This window comes from Podarcis melisellensis (assembly GCF_964234715.1).
Source record: "Podarcis melisellensis genome assembly, chromosome: 16".
In the NCBI taxonomy this organism is placed as follows: domain Eukaryota; kingdom Metazoa; phylum Chordata; class Lepidosauria; order Squamata; family Lacertidae; genus Podarcis; species Podarcis melisellensis.
In genome coordinates, this window is record NC_138533.1 from 28,192,312 (window position 1) to 28,209,073 (window position 16,762).

At 48.7% G+C, this 16,762-nt stretch overlaps 1 protein-coding gene across 2 annotated transcripts in view; it reads right to left on the bottom strand.

Annotated features, from left to right (window-relative positions):
• Nucleotides 1-1,151: 1,151 nt before the first annotated feature.
• Nucleotides 1,152-16,762, bottom strand: part of SLC25A1 (solute carrier family 25 member 1) — a 56,537-nt gene continuing 40,926 nt past the window's right edge. The window contains exons 3-10 of one of the 2 annotated variants that reach the window (XR_014163856.1): nt 16,663-16,762; nt 16,276-16,414; nt 13,639-13,723; nt 11,882-11,986; nt 8,237-8,352; nt 6,734-6,807; nt 1,893-5,111; nt 1,152-1,857 (exon numbers count right to left, since the gene is read on the bottom strand). Coding sequence is in view for 1 of the 2 variants with exons in the window: in XM_081893471.1 (XP_081749597.1) it covers nt 4,997-5,111; nt 6,734-6,807; nt 8,237-8,352; nt 11,882-11,986; nt 13,639-13,723; nt 16,276-16,414; nt 16,663-16,762 (734 nt within the window). In the remaining variant the exon portion in view is untranslated. Of the gene's footprint in view, nt 5,112-6,733; nt 6,808-8,236; nt 8,353-11,881; nt 11,987-13,638; nt 13,724-16,275; nt 16,415-16,662 lie in introns of both variants that reach the window. The other variant, XM_081893471.1, reaches the window with a different exon arrangement.

Below are 16,762 nucleotides of genomic sequence, written 5' to 3' on the forward strand. Positions count from 1 at the left end.
CTGAGTTCGAGAACCAAGGTACCACTGTACTTTGTGGAGCACAACACATCCCCACATCTCCCAGAAGCAAACAAAACAGGTTTGGGATGATATATTTCCCAGCCCTAACACACACCATGTGTGTGTGTTAGGGCTGGGAAATATATCATCCCAAACCTGTTTCAAGTCCATCTCATGATATTGGTTTCATAATTTTTGACCTGGCAATGTATTGCAAATCATGGTGTGTGTGTGTGCTATGCAAAAATCACAATGTGGGGAATGCCTCTACATAGCTCCATCCTTATTTCACACTGTGATCTGTCAGTAAGTATATCACAATGTTGAGCAGGAGATGTTTAGCTGGTGATACATCACAGAGTTGAAAACCAGCTCCATCCTTGTTTCAGACATCGTGATATATTGGTATCTCGCAATGCTTAGCTGGTGATGTTGGTGATATATCGCAACGTTGAAAACCAGATTATTGCCCAGTCTTAGTAGTCACAGTGGCTTTGCTCTGCCTTTCACAGTCGGAGACAGAAATGCTTCTGAATACCAGAAGGAAGAGGGTTCTTGTGCTTGGGCCCTGGGTTTCTCAAAGGCATCTGGGCCACTGTGATGCTGGACCAGAAGGGCCATTGGCCTGATCCTGCAGCCTCTTATGTTTGTGTGCATGTGCAAGCATTGAGGTGCAGGCATTCATTGCCCGGGACGCTGGTGGCACTGTGGATTAAACCACAGAGCCTAGGACTTGCTGATCAGAAGGTCGGCGGTTTGAATCCCTGCAACGGGGTGAACTCCTGTTGCTCGGTCCCTGCTCCTGCCAACCTAGCAGTTCAAAAACACATCAAAGTGCAAGTAGATAAATAGGTACCACTCTAGCGGGAAGGTAAATGGTGTTTCTGTGCGCTGCTCTGGTTCGCCAGAAGCGGCTTAATCATGCTGGCCTCATGACCCGGAAGCTGTACGCCGGCTCCCTCGGCCAATAAAGCGAGGTGAGTGCCGCAACCCCAGAGTCGACCACAACTGGACCTAATGGTCAGGGGTCCCTTTACCCTTTACCTATTCATTTCCCACTTGAGGAGCAGGAATTCCTCCTGCAAGGCAGAGAGAGGGGGCAGTTGCTGTGCCCCTCCAAGTGAAACACAAATTGCCAAGTGACTCACGAAAACAGGCAACTTTGGCTTTATTGGTTGGCGTCCTCGCCACAGGGCTAAGAAGTTCCAAAACCATTCTAGTATCAGGCTGCCGGTGCAGACAGTGAATTAAAATAAAAACAAAAAAACCATTCAATTCAGAAATCCTCGGTCTGTGTAAATAAAAAAACCACGCACCCCCACAAGCAAAAAATCCCCATCCCAAAGCATCACCTGCCTTTGCTTGCCACATGGTCAGCACAAAAACATAGCCTGGACACCTGTTATCCAAGCCTGTAGGACAGTTAAGAGTCCAGGTGTTGGTTGGCTACAACTCCTATCATCCCTGGCCACTGGCCATGCGTGCTGGGGCTGACGTCCACCAATATCTTGGAAGCCCAAAGTGCACATGTGTGGAAATACGGGCAGGGACACAGCCAGGATCCCCACTTCTGTGAAATTGAAATTATGCAGCAAGTCTACTGTAAGGATGAGGAACCTGTAAATTCTCCAGATGATGCTCTGACTACAACTGTCATCACCTGCAGCCAGGGATGATGGGAATTCTAGTACAGTGGTACCTTCGTTTGCGAACAGTCTGGTTTGCGTACGTTTTGGATTATGAACATGTCAAACCTGGAAGTGCGTGTCCTGGTTTGCAAACTTTTTTTGGGATTACGAACAATTTTGGGGGGATTACAGAGAAATTTATTTGGAGGCCCCATTGGCGAAAGCGCGCCTTGGGTTACGACCTGTTTTGGTTTACGAATGGACCTCTGGAACGGATTATGGTCGTAAACCAAGGTACCACTATAGAGCAATATCTGAAATCTACAGGTCTCTCCACCCCTGATCTATCACTTGCAGCCAATTTGCTCATAAAGGTGTGTTTGGACAGGTGAAACTTAATTCTCATTCAAAGGGTTTCACGTAGTGGTACAGCTGCAGCCCACAGCTTCTTCGGAGCAGGCTTATCGTTTTATTAGTTTTGCAACTGGAATGCACCTTAAAATATGTGGTGGTAGGGAAACAGGTCTGCCTGCTTTGTTCTCTAACCCTGAAGGTGTCAGCTCACATCAGACCCAGCCAGCAGTGCCAACGGTCAAGGATGATGGGAAATGTAGTCCACCCCATCCGGAGGGCGGCACACTGGCGGTCCCTGCACTAAATGCTTCCCCTATCAACAGCTGGCTGCATTTAGTTAGGCACACAGTACATAGCTAGCAAAGACTGGAGCAAAAGGGGGGGGGACGGGAAGGTCCCCACGTGTACTGGAAAAAGGACGAGAGACACACAAAATTTGGCACAGATCCGTAACGGAATCGTTGGCGAGTTTCCTTGGCACCTGGGGAAAGATCCCTTCCTAGTACAGAAAGAAGCACGAGTGAGCCAGAATAGTGTCTGCTAAGCCTACAAGTTTCTCCAGCGAGTCATTAGGGTCTTCGAAAGGAGAAAAAAGGGAGGGAACTTCCAAGGAGACAGGGAGGAGAAAAGACAATCTGAAAAGGAGCATCAGGCAGAAGAGGGGTGGTACTGCTCCCCTTGACTCCTAACATCAGTGTCACTGCAGCTTACGGCGAGTGGCAGGGGGCGAGGCCGCAGCAGCGCAAACACACCAGCAGAGCCAGTCTTGTGTTCCTGCAGACGCGTTTGCACCAACCTCACCCCTGCTTTGCCGACCTTCTGGGTAAGCCCCAGCAGAGCCAGAGAGAGGGCAGGTAGGTCCCTCTGACCAGTACTCTGTTTAGCTGGCGAGTCCCCTTTCCACCTGGGACACAAGAAACAGATTCTAGAAAGGGGCTATCACTTCTGTTTTTCATATCCCTCTTTCCCTCACCAATGTAAACAAGTGAATTCTATGGAATGAGTTATGGGCTGGGTGTTCCGTGTGGGAATTAATTCGACTCTCCCGACTCAGCGGAAACATTTATGGAGGTCAGGGGAGTGGGTCCCCCAACTTTGGTTCGAAAGCTTTTATCCGCACGGGTAAGAAAAACACCGATCGCAACAGATCTTTGGGATGCGGATTTTAGCAGGGGGGAAGCATAGAAGGCATGAGCGTAGGATAGGGAAGGGTGAATGTCATCCCCACCCAGGGCTGGTGTTAGGAGTCAGCAGTGGCAGGTCACTGCCAAGGCACCCAGAACAGACTGCCCTCCCATCACCCGCTGCCTCACCACCACAGCAGCCCCGGGGCCACTGCAGCCCCATTTCTATGGGGTGCTGGGAGAACCAGGTCCTCCTAGGGCTAGGGGTGGCTGACGCCCATTGGGACTGGCAGGGCAGAAGGGAATGGAGCCCAAACAGTAGGCAGCGAATTCTAATCCGCCTGCTTGCGTCCTACAAGGAAACAGAGACTAAAGTTGACAGGGTCGCCACCATTGCCTGGTTGTAAGAAGGCAGGTGGTGATGGGGCATGGGCAAGCTGAGGTTGATGGGGCAATGCCCCATTCACCAAAATGGACCAGCTTCCACTGCTGAGGCCATCGTGCTTCGGAGCCTGCAGAGGTGGCAATTCCCTCTCTTCCTCTACGTCATTCAAAGAGAGCACAGATGCAGAAACAAAGGACCTTCAGCTGTTGCTGGGTTCCTAACTCCCATCAGCCCCAGCTAGGATGGTCCAAGGGGCAGGGATGATGGGACTTGTTGTCCAGCAACACCTTTGCTAGGGACCCCCGCGTTTGGCAATACCAAGAGCTAGCTGGCGAGAGAATACTATTGGAGCAGGACTCATGGAATGTACTCAAGTATTTTTTGGGGTGTGTGCATGTGTGTCATGACCTCCAAAGGCTTTCTTCTCTGCTGGCAGCAACTGGGGGAAGGGGCATAAGAAGGACTGACAAACACCCAGATGTCTGACGTCCTTTCCCTACCTCTGCAAGCTTTCTGAGTTGGCACCGTCGGTCAACAAATCACAAGATCTTCTTTGGCCGGTAAGTTGGAGCTCAACGCGCTGGCAATCGCCTTCTGGTAAACAACCAGGGACTTCTTCTTAGCTTATGTTTCAACACCGGCTTTTCAGAAAGACAGCAGAGGCACTCCAGAAGTCACTGGACTCCAAGTCCCATCAGCCAGAGCCACCACGGCCAACGGGCAGGGATGATGGGAATTGGAGTACATCAATATTTGAAGGGCTGTACTGCCGCAAGATCTGGAAGGCCATCCTTGCTCTAGACCAGGGTTTCCTAACCTTGGGTCTCTAGCGGGTTTTGGACTACAATTCCCATCATCCCTGACCACTGGCGCTGCTAGCTCGGGATGATGGGAGCTGTAGTCCAAAAAACAGCTGGAGACCTACGTTTGGGAAACTCTGATCTAGACCAGCGATTGGGAAGCTGTAAATTCATGCGTGTGTTTGTTTCTAAAAGGGAAAAAAAGCTTCTTGAACTTTTATTCTAGCGGGTGTTGGGGTTGGTGCGGGGGACAGGGTGTGTGTGGGGAAAGTTCCCTTTCTCTTTCTGACGGGCACCAGTCAAACTCGCCCCACCCCTTCACCCCGTACCCCCAACTTTAGCAGCTGGAGATGTAGCACAAAACCATCTCGTCTCTGTTCACCCATCCAATCTGGTCACATTATCATATCATCAGTAATTAAAAAACAAGCAACAACCAGCAACACGGCCACAGTTCATTCGGATATAAATAAAACGTGTCATTGAGCTTGATATGAAGACAGCGGGTCGGGGACGTGATCCGTATCCAGATCCCACCTGTGGAGCTGAAGGAGCCCTGGAATGCTGGCACTAACTTGCCGGGTGGGCGGGGGGGGGAGTTGTGGGTAGGGACCCCCCCTCATCTGTGGTGGGTCGTGCCTTCCCCTCCCCGCCCCGCTGTTGCCTGGCGGGTGGGGAGGAGGTGGTGCCGCCCTCGGCGGGCTCTCAGTCCGTTTTCCACACCTTGTTGAGTACCTTGACGACTTCGTCGTAGATGATGAACACAATGGCCACGTCTAAGCAGACCCGGCCCAGGCGGGGGATCGTGCCCTTGTAAAACCTGCAGAGGAATGGACAGAGTGGGGTGAGAAAGGGGCATTTCAGAGAATCCGAGCAAACTTTGGGAAGAGGTGAGCCAACCAAGAAACAGTCTGGTATAGTGGTTAGAGCTGTTTATCCGAGAAACAAGCAAGGCAGCTTAGGCCTCCTCTCTCTCAACCGTCACCAGAGAGCAGGGCCCTTCCTTCAGATGGCCTCAATGGGAGAGATGGGGGGAAAGGGTTCACTCCAACAGCTCTGCTGGGGAAGACCAGCTCCGTCAGGAACTCCCTAACCCTGGACTGTGCCAGCTGGCCATTACAAAAACAATTGACTTGATGATGATGGTAATGATGATAATAATAATAATAATAACAATAATAATTATTATTTATACCCAGCCACTCTGGGGGGCTCCCAATAGAATATTAAAAACATGATAAAACATCACACACTGAAAACTTCCCTAAACAGGGCTGCCTTCAGATGTCTTCTAAAAGTCAGATAATTATTCATTTCCTTGACATCTGATGGGAGGGTGTTCCACAGGGCAGGCACCACCACCAAGAAGGCCTTCTGCCTGGTTCCCTGTAACTTCACTTCCCACAGTGAGGGAACCACCAGAAGGCCCTTGGCGCTGGACCTGTGTCCAGGCTGAACGATGGGGGTGGAGACGCTCCTTCAGGTATACTGGGCCAAGGCCGTTTAGGGCTTTAAAGCTCAGCACCAACACTTTGAATTGTGCTCGGAAACATACTGGGAGCCAATGTAGGTCTTTCAAGATCGGTGTTATATGGTCTCGGCGGCCGCTCCCAGTCACTAGTCTAGCTGCCACACTCTGGATTAGTTGTAGTTTCCGGGTCACCTTCAAAGGTAGCCCCACGTAGAGCGCATGGCAGTGGTCCAAGCGGGAGATAACTAGAGTGTGCACCACTCTGCCCCTCTTCCCTCCCTGCCTCTTTTTCCTTGTGTGTCATGTCTTTTAGATGGTACATCTGTGGGCAAGGGACGGTCTTGTTTTACTTGAGTGCAGGCAACTCCCCATTTACATGGGGGTTACGTTCTGAAGCGCTTTACGGACTCCCTCCAAACCTCCTTGATCAAACTCCAACTCTCCACAGGCCTCAAAGGCTCATGGGATTGCACTTGCAAAGCTCTCGTGGGATTGCTAGATGCAGTTTTTGTAACCGTTCTTGCAGTTTACTTGCTCTTTTTTGGAAGGGCCTTTCCGCCCTTTAAAAGTGCCACTTCCGGGTTCACAACGATCCACAAAGTCACTTGAACACACATAAATGGGGAGTTGCCTCTACAGTGGTACCTTGGGTTACATACGCTTCAGGTTACATACGCCTCAGGTTACAGACTCCGCTAACCCAGAAATAGTACCTCAGGTTAAGAATTTTACCTCAGGATAAGATCAGAAATCGCATGGTGGTGGTGCGGCAGCAGCGGGAGGCCCCATTAGCTAAAGTGGTGCTTCAGGTTAAGAACAGTTTCAGGATAAGAACAGACCTCTGGAACGAATTAAGTACTTAACCCGAGGTACCACTGTATAGGCAAGCTATGCTGGGAGGCTTTTGGGCTGAAGAGTGGAGCACAAAAGCTTTAAATAACTAGATAAATATAAAACCAAGAGACACTTACGCAAGAGGTCCTTCGTATTTCATGATCTGATAGGCACAGTCCCAAGTGCTCTTGTACTTGTGAGACTCCAGGCCCTGTATAAGAAGATTGGCAGGGGGAGAGAGAGATTGAATTGAAATACTTTATTGTCACTTGTACAACTTGTATACAGTGAGATTACATGAGCACCCCCCACTCAGCTCTCTTAGTCTTAATTCCCCTCATTTACTGATGCACACCCACCAAACCCGAAAGTCAGTTGCCCTGTTGTTATCTTTTCATTCAGCAGCCTAACAGCCCATGGACAGAAGCTATTCTTTACCCTGTTGGTGCGACTAATCATGCTTCTATATCTGAGGGCAGGAGATCAAGAAAGTGCCGGCCAGGGTGTGAATCATCCCTGAGAATTTTCCTCACTCTCCTGTGGCAACGTTCTTCCGCTATTTCATCCAGCGGATTCACGGGACAGCCCATAACATCTTGTGCTGTATTCACCACCCTCTGTAGGCTTTTCCTATCAGTTGATGTCAAACCAGCGTACCACACCGTGATGCAGTATGAAAGGTCAGAATACGCAGAAAGTTCAGGCATATATAGGGATTAATTACCTGGTGGGGAACCTCTGGTTCCTGGGCATAATCTGCCCCTCCAGCCCCTCCATTTCTAGCAAACTCCACCCACATGGGCCACCACTTGACGTCACCTGTCAATCCTTTTGATCCACCCTGCCACACTCCTACAATTGGGCTTTCCCTTTCACGTGCGCCATTCCCACTCATGTTTATATAAAAGAGTGCAGGTCAAATGCATTTTTTAACTCCTCCCTCTCTTTCTTTGCCTCTGGCCATGCCCACCATTCAAATATGGCCCAGTTGAAAGAAGAAGAAGGGTTTGGATTTGATATCCCACTTTATTCTGCCTGGACACTGAGGTCCAGCTCCGAGGGCCTTCTGGCGGTTCCCTCCCTGCGAGAGGCCAAGTTGCAGGGAACCAGGCAGAGGGCCTTCTCGGTGGTGGCGCCCGCCCTGTGGAATGCCCTCCCACCGGATGTCAAGGCGATGGACAACTACCTGACATTCAGAAGACATCTGAAGGCAGCCCTGTTCAGGGAAGTTTTTAATATGTGACATTTTAGTGTATTTTTCATTTCTGTTGGAAGCTGCCCAGAGTGGCTGGGGAAACCCAGCCAGATGGGCGGGGTACAAATAATAAATTATTATTATTATTATTATTATTATTATTATTATTATTAATCACTACCCGAAGGAGTCTCAAAGCGGCTAACAATCTCCTTCCCCTTCCCCCTCCACAACAAACACTCTGTGAGGTGAGTGGGGCTGAGAGACTTCAGAGAAGTGTGACTGGCGCAAGCTCACCCAGCAACTGCACGTGGAGGAGCAGAGACTCGAACCCGGTTCCCCAGATTACAAGACTACCGCTCTTAACCACTACACCACACTGGCTCCCAGAGTGAATCTGACCTACAGGTTTCCCTTGAAGAGAAGTTTAGAGATTTGGGCATACCTGCATCCTGGTCTTCACGACATCCAGTGGCGTGTTGCCAAAGACGCTGGCTGCACCTGCGATCGCCCCAAACAACCCAGTGACAAGCGGGTTGATGGCTTTATTTGGATTATCACCTAGAAGGGGAAGGGGAAGGAAGATGAGGAGGAGGCGTGAGAGGAAACACAGCAGAAAACAAAAGTGTCAGGAGTCAACTCACTCTGAAATGGAAATCTGGCTTGAATTTAAAAAGTGCATGTTGTTGTTGTTGTTGTTTGCATTTATCTCCCACCTTTTTCTCCAAGGAGCTCAAGGTGGCTCTCCCAATACTTATTTAATTCCCACAACAACCTGTGAGGTAGTTTAGGCTAAGAGTGAGCGATGGGCCCAAGGTCAACCAGGGAGCTTTGTGGACCAGTGGGGATTCGAACCCTTGTCTCAAAGGTCCTAGCCTGACACTCTAACCACTACAACACCCTGCCTCTCATGACGATGATAATGTTGATAATACTAATAATAAATCCCGTATTTTTCGCTCTATTAGACGCACCGGACGATTGGATGCACCTAGTTTTCAGGGGAGGAAAACAAGAAAGGAACGCAAAGCATCCTGAGCTAAGAGGGAGAGCTCCTCCAGGAGGCTTTGCGGGGCTACCCTGAAGCCAGGAGAGCAAGTGGGATTGGTGCGCACTGATCCCTCTTGCCCTTCTGGCTTCAGCAAAAGCAAGCCTAATGGCAGGGGGTTGGACTCGATGGCCCTTGTGGTCTCTTCCAACTCTATGATTCTATGAGCCACGTGCTCTTTAAAGGGAGCGCGGCTCTTGGGGGCTTTTCTGGGAGGTGGGGGAATGGACAGAGCCACACGCTCTGTCCCTTCACCCACCTCCTGCAAAAGCCAGGAATAGCTGCACGAAGCCTCCGCAGGGCAGTGGGATGAAGGCTCCCTGCTCCCCTGCGGAGGCTTCGCGTGGCTAAGCCAGAAGCTGGAGCAGCCAGCGGGATCCCACTCACTCTCCTGGCTTCCTCTTTAGCCACGCACAGCCTCTCCAGCTATGGCATAAGCCAAGACAGCCAGCGGGATGCATCCTGCTCGCTCTCCTGGCTTCCTCTTTACCGCGCACAACCTCTCCCGGGCAAGGGGAGCCTTCATGGGGAAAAGCCCATGCGGCTCTTTAAAGGGAGCACTGACAGAGCCTCCCGCCTGCATTCGCTCCGTAAGACGCACACACATTTCCCCTTACTTTTTAGGAGGGGAAAGGTGCGTCTTATAGAGTGAAAAATACGGTAGATAAACTTTATTAGTTGCAATATTGCACTTTAGCGCCTCAAAGTGACTTACACAGCAAAAATAAAACAAAGACATTCAAATCAGCAACAAACTAAAAACTAAAACACTGATCTGAGAACCTTTTGTGAAGCAACAAGTCCCAGCCGCCTTACTTAACAGATAAGCACAACAAAGGCCACAGAGATATCAACCTATCCCCCAATTAAAAACCATATGCCTGGGTAAACAAGGATGTTTTCACCTGGCACCTAAAATGACACAACACTGGTGCCAGATGTGCTTCCCTGCAGAGCAGGGAGCCAACAATGAAAAGGCCCCTTCTTCTGCTGCTGCTGCCACCACCTTTGGCACTTCCTTCACAGAGCGCGCAGGAAGAAGGGCCTCTGATGATGGACTCGGTTTCTGATCTGATTCACGTGGGGAGAGGCAATGTTTGAGGTATTAGGAGCCACAAAAGCCTTGATAGGTCAAAACCAGCACTGAATCCCCAAAACTAATTGGCAGCCTGTTATTGGCACCACACTCGAACCAACTGAGCTACTGTATCTATAGGAAACTGCAGGGGGTTTTTGTTTAAAGGTAGAGAACACTCAATTGACTCAAGAGCAGAGGAGAAGCACTGAGTTTATCTGGATCTAAAGACCTGCTTTTTGTTAATTGTGGGGTGTCTTCCCCACCACCCCTGAGTTAAGGGAATCTATTTTATTTTTAGAATAGCACTTTCTCCAAAGGTGGATTTTAAAATACAGGAAAAAATGAATAGGTGGGCATAATTTGTTTGGGTCTTCTGCTCGCCACTCAGCTAGGCAACACTGAACAGGAAGCTGGGTGAACAGTGCCCCTTAGTGGCTCAGCTGCAAAGAACAGTATATTATTTACATGCTATTATTTTATATATGAAGGGATGCGGTTGGCGCTGTGGGTTAAACCACAGAGCCTAGGACTTGCCGATCAGAAGGTCGGCGGTTCGAATCCCCGCGAAGGGGTGAGCTCCCGTTGCTCGGTCCCTGCTCCTGCCAACCTTGCAATTCGAAAGCACATCAAGTGCAAGTAGATAAATAGGTACCACTCCGGTGGGAAGGTAAAAGGCGTTTCCGTGCTTTGCTCTGGTTCGCCAGAAGCGGCTTAGTCATGCTGGCCACATGACCTGGAAGCTGTACACCGGCTCCCTTGGCCAATAAAGCGAGATGAGCACCGCAACCCCAGAGTCGGACCCTTTACCTTTACCTATTTTATATATAAAGCCACCCACTAACACTGTTCTTTGTTCCAGCATGTTGTCTACCATCTCCAACATTTCTGGTTTATGTTGATACTGTTGTCATACTGCTATTTTACTGTTATACGTGTACATATGACCTAAAATGTTTAAACTCCTTAATTATTATTTTTTTTAAAAAAAAGACAAAACACTGTTTTCTAAGTGGCAAGCAGCATATAAAAACATCAAGTTGAATGTTTCTGCCTTGCTGGGATGTTGTCCTAGAACCCTGCTCATGCCTCTTGCTTGTCTGGATGGAGGCTCCAGAAGGGGGTGCGTAGAAACTAGTCTACTATACAAAGGTGAACATTCACATTGGTTGTTCAGCATGCTTACGCCTCTGGCCTCTGGCATGCGGCCTCTGAAAAGCTGCACAGCAGGGAAGGTGGCCCTCAGGCTGAAAAATATTCTCCAGCCCTACTCCAAATACGTGGGACAGAAGCTGGTGACTGGCACCAGTGCATGCTGGGAAAAGAAAACCCAGGTGTCCGCTTGGATATTTCTGAGCACAATTCAAAGTGTTGGTGTTGACCTTTAAAGCCCTAAACGGCCTCGGCCCAGTATACCTGAAGGAGCGCCTCCACCCCCATCGTTCTGCCCGGATGCTGAGGTCCAGCTCCGAGGGCCTTCTGGTGGTTCCCTCATTGCGAGGTTACAGGGAACCAGGAAGAGGGCCTTCTTGGTAGTGGCGCCCACCCTGTGGAACGCCCTCCCATCAGATGTCAAAGAGATAAAAAACTACCTGACATTCAGAAGACATCTTAAGGGAAGTTCAGGGAAGTTTTTAATGATTGATGTTTTACTCTGTCTGATGGTTTAATCTGCTGAAAGCCACCAAGAGTGGCTGGGGCAAACCAGTCAGATGGGCAGCATATAATAATACTAATAAATAATGTGTGACATCTTAGTGTATTTTTGGTTTTTGCGGAAGCCGCCCAGAGTGGCTGGGGAAACCCAGCCAGATGGGCGGGGTACAAATAATATATTATTATTATTATTATTATTATTATTATTATTATTATTATTGCCACAGCAAAAGCCTTGAGGTTAAAAGATCTGGGACACCGTTCAGATTACCGCCCAGAAGATGATATCTGAAAAGGTGGGTTCCAAATACCTTTGTACCAATTCCTGAGAGCTGTCATGACGAAAAAGCGAATAGCCTGGTTGGATCCCTGTTTCAGGACAGTCGCTGTTAAACCTTGGTAAGTTCCCCTGAGGCCTGCAGCAAAAAGAAAAAGAAGATCAGGAGGAAGAATAAGGCAGCAGGAAAACCACACTGTTGTTTGTTTATGAAAATATTTATAAGTCACTGACTCATGAAGAAAATACCAGAGCAGTTCGCAACAACTGTACATAAAAGTCCTATGAAAAATTAAAATCAAGAGTCAGCCAACTGTTGTGGAAAGAGATGTTATTCTTCATTGCTTGCATAAGCCCGACGGAATAGAAAAGATTTCTGCAGGCGTTTAAATGCTGAAACAGAAGGTGCCTGCTGAGTCTCTATTGGCAAGAGTGTTCCCATAAGGCTGGGCTCACAACACGAAAGCCTCAGTTCCATGTTCTTGTCAAATAAGCCTCGCCAACTTGGGGAACGATCAAGAAGGCTCCAGTAGGTGATATCACAGTGACTCGACGCAAATGAGTTCAGGTGGCCGCCGAGGTACCCAGGGACTGAAGTTGTTTAAGGTAAAGGGACCCCTGACCATTAGGTCCAGTCATGGCCGACTCTGGGGATGCGGTGCTCATCTCACTTTACTGGCCGAGGGAGCCGGCGTACAGCTTCCGGGTCATGTGGCCAGCATGACTAAGCCGCTTCTGGTGAACCAGAGCAGCGCACGGAAACACCGTTTATCTTCCCTCTGGAGCAGTACCTATTTATCTACTTGCACTTTGAGGTGCTTTCGAACTGCTAGGTTGGCAGGAGCAGGGACCGAGCAACGGGAGCTCACCCCGTCGTGGGGATTCGAACTGCTTACCTTCTGATCAGCAAGTCCTAGGCTCTGTGGTTTAACCCACAGTGCCAACCGCGTTTAGGGCTTTGTAAAAGAATACAAGAACCTTGACCCTGGGCTTGGCGGTGGGTGGGCAGCCAGTTGCAGATGCAATGGATTAGTGTGCCAGAGTGTTAGCCAGAAGGTGGGTGGTTCAAGGCCACCTAGGAGTGGTTATGGGCAAGATTCCTGCATTGCAGGGGATAGGAAATTGAACCCAGTCTCCCAGGTCCTAGTCCAGCACCCTAATCATTAAGTCATAAAAAGGTAAAGGTAAAGGGACCCCTGACCATTAGGTCCAGTTGTGACCGACTCTGGGGTTGCGGCGCTCATCTCGTTTTATTGGCCGAGGGAGCTGGCATACAGCTTCTGGGTCATGTGGCCAGCATGACTAAGCTGCTTTGGCAAACCAGAGCAGCACACGGAAACGCCGTTTACCTTCCCGCTGGAGTGGTAGCTATTTATCTACTTGCACTTTGACATGCTTTCGAACGGCTAGATTGGCAGCAGCAGGGACCAAACAACGGGAGCTCACCCCGTCGCAGGGATTCAAACTGCCAACCTTCTGATCGGCAAGTCCTAGGCTTTGTGGTTTAACCCACAGCGCCACCCGCATCCCCATTAAGTCATACTGGTTCTTAATTATTCCCCTTCATTTTATGGCCATTGGACCAGAAGTAGCAACAAGATCTGGAGGTTCACAGGTTCCCCATCCCTGATACAAGCAAAAGAGCATTCAAGAAACCCCAAACTGAGAGATCCGAAGCTTCACCTACTTGCGATTTGAAGGCAGACAGCTCCTTTCTCATTCCCAATTATGCAAACCCCCAAAGTTCTCCTTGCCAAGGATGTCTCCCTGCTAACAAACACCAGGTCTCACCTTGGTGCCGAATGATCTCCCGCACCCCATGGAAGAATCCTCGATATTTTGGCTGCGGAGAGCACTGATCGTGGATGAACTTCACCTGTGGAGGAACAGCCACCAGGTCACTTACTGGCAAGTCAAGAGAGATTTTTAAACTCACTCAGCCTCTTCTAGACTGGGTTGTTTTCGAAAGGGGCAGCTGCATTCTGTAGCCTATCACTCACACAACAATAGCGCATAAGTGATGGAAAAAAACTCCCTGAGAACTGTAGTTTGTTAATAGCGATGATGCTGTTTTAACCTCCAGAACTTTTCACGTGCACTCTAGTCTAAAGGCGGCAAGCTCCTGTTTTTCTTTCTGTGTGGCAATTTGCATCAGGAAGATGAGCTTCTTTCTCCCTAGCCCAGATAACAAAGATGGCCAGACCATAGCTGTCAACTTTTCCCTTTTCTTGCGAGGAATCCTATTCGGAATAAGGGAATTTCCCTTTAAAAAAGGGAAAAGTTGGCAGCTATGGGCCAGACCCAAAAAAGGAGGGAGATGGGTGGGAAATGCCCTTGTAATGTTTGCTGTTCACCACAAGGTGGGTTCCGATGTTAGGAAGTCCCTGATACTCAACCTGATGTGCAGTTTCACAAAAGATTCACGCATCTTTTCCCCCTTTCGGGAGCTGTACGGGAAACCGCCCTGTGAAAAAGCATTCATTTTGCTGCAACTGCACGTCTTCAGAAGGTTGCTGTTCTGCCCTTTCCCAAACAGGTCATTCATTCGGCATGTCTGTGTTTGTGTGCAGCAGCTTGAACAGTGTGTGAGGGTGTGCGTGCAAGAGAGTGCGTGTCTTAAATAGGGAAGGGACATAGCTCGGTGTTGGAACATCTGTCTTGCATGCAGAAGATTCCAGGATCACGTCCCTGGCATCTCCAGCTGGGGCTAAGAAAGACCCCTGCCTGAAATCCTGAAGACCTGCTTCTGCCAATCAGTGTAGACAATACTGTGGTATATTAGACCAATGGTCTGACTCAGCAGAAGGCAGCATGCTAGGTTGTGGGCTTCCCATGGCATCTAATTAGCCACTTGAAGAACAGGATAATGGACTAAGATGAGCATCTGGGCCCTGACCTAGCAAGGAACATCTTAGCTCCTTAATCTCTCAGATTCTATCTTCAGGTATTATTCATCATCATCATCCATTAAATTTGTATACCTTCCTATACCCGCAGGTCTCAAGGCGGTTACAACATAAAATCACAATATAGAAACACAAAATACATAATAAAAACTAAAACACTAAAACAACCCAATAAAACCTGCCCCCCAGGTAGGGGATGGGAGTGTCAGAATCCCTAGAGAGCTCTTTTCTTTGGCGATCACTCGTAGCCGAGTAAGATTGTCTTCCATAAACACGGTTTTAACAGTGAGTGCGCAAGTGACTGTAGAGGCCAATTCTGGATCCACACGTCCTTCCACAGTGGGGACATAGGTTTCTGGGTGGGAGTTGATCACAGTGAGGGTTTGCCAAGCGTGCCTTCCTCTTAGCACGTTTCTCCCTTGCGTCCTGAGTTTGAGTGTCTTCAAAGCCCATGACATCTTTGGTAAAGGCTGTTCTCCAACTGGAGCGCTTGCAGGCCAGTGTTTCCCAGTTGTCAGTGTTTATACTACTTTTTAAAAAAGATTTGCCTTGAGAGAGTCTTTAGACCACTTTTGTTGACCCACCAGCACTACACTTTCCATTTTTAAGTTTGGAATAGAGTAGTTGCTTTGGAAGACAATAATCAGGCATCCGCACAGCATGAACAGTTCAAAGTTGATGTTGAAGAATCATTGCTTCGACACAGGTGATCTTTGCTTCTTTCAGTACACTAGCATTAGTTCACCAGCTATAGCCAGTCAGTAGTTTGTATCCTACTGAAATTAATGGACACAACAAACTTAGGTCCATTCATTTCAATGGGTCTGCTATGAGCAGGACTTAGTTTGGCACCACATGGTATCAACTGAGATAGATCAACCAATGATCTCATCTGGGATAAGGGCAACTTCCTATTTGATGATTAAAAAGGTAAAGCTAAAGGGACCCCTGACCATTAGGTCCAGTCATGGCCGACTCTGGGGTTGCGGCGCTCATCTCGCTTTATTGGCTGAGGGAGACGGTGTGGCGCTGTGGGTTAAACCACAGAGCCTAGGACTTGCTGATCAGAAGGTCAGCGGTTCAAATCCCCGTGACGGGGTGAGCTCCCGTTGCTCGGTCCCTGCTCCTGCCAACCTAGCAGTTCGAAAGCACATCAAAGTGCTAGTAGATAAATAGGTACCGCTCCGGCAGGAAGGTAAACGGCATTTCCGTGCGCTGCTCTGGTTCGCCAGAAGCGGCTTAGTCATGCTGGCCACATGACCCGGAAGCTGTACACCGGCTCCCTCGGCCAATAAAGCTTTTCAAGAACTTCTCCACAAAACAGTTTACACAAACACACACACACATTTATTTCTTTGATGATTATTTCAGATAAATAAATATGTGTGTGTGTTTGTGTAAACTGCTTTGTGGAGAAGTTCTTGAAAAGCTGGATAGACATTTAATCAACCCAAAAACAAACAAAGAAAGAAATAAGCAAACAAACACCACATTTTGTGTGCGTGTTTGTGGTTGTGTTTACTTTTATGGTTTCCATAGGGCACACCACAAGCACCGCTTCAGCCACACCAGCCCCCAAGCCAGCCAGGAGCCCTCGTTTGCTGTCCAACTTCCCTTCTGCATCTCTCATGTGGTTGCTGAGGAATTCAAACATGCCAAACCTGGAAAGAGAAAGAAGGTGGCTCATGAAAGCTGAGGAGCACAGTGGGTTGGGGAGAAGAGAACACGCTGCTCTTGCCATTATTATATTATTTATTCAATTTATTCATTGTTCACTGCTTTAAGGAGTCTCTGAGCAACTTAGCTCAAATTCCAATATACATTTTGTATTTTGAAAAGTGACTAAGAAGTCCAATACAACTACTACTACTAATACTACATAAATGAATAAAAATCCAAAAGTGATTACCTCACGGCGGCTTTCGGTATGGAACCATAAACCAGAGAGCTGAGGCCACGATAGAGCCCCTTGATCCCATGATCTCGGACGGTCACCTTCACGCAGTCCG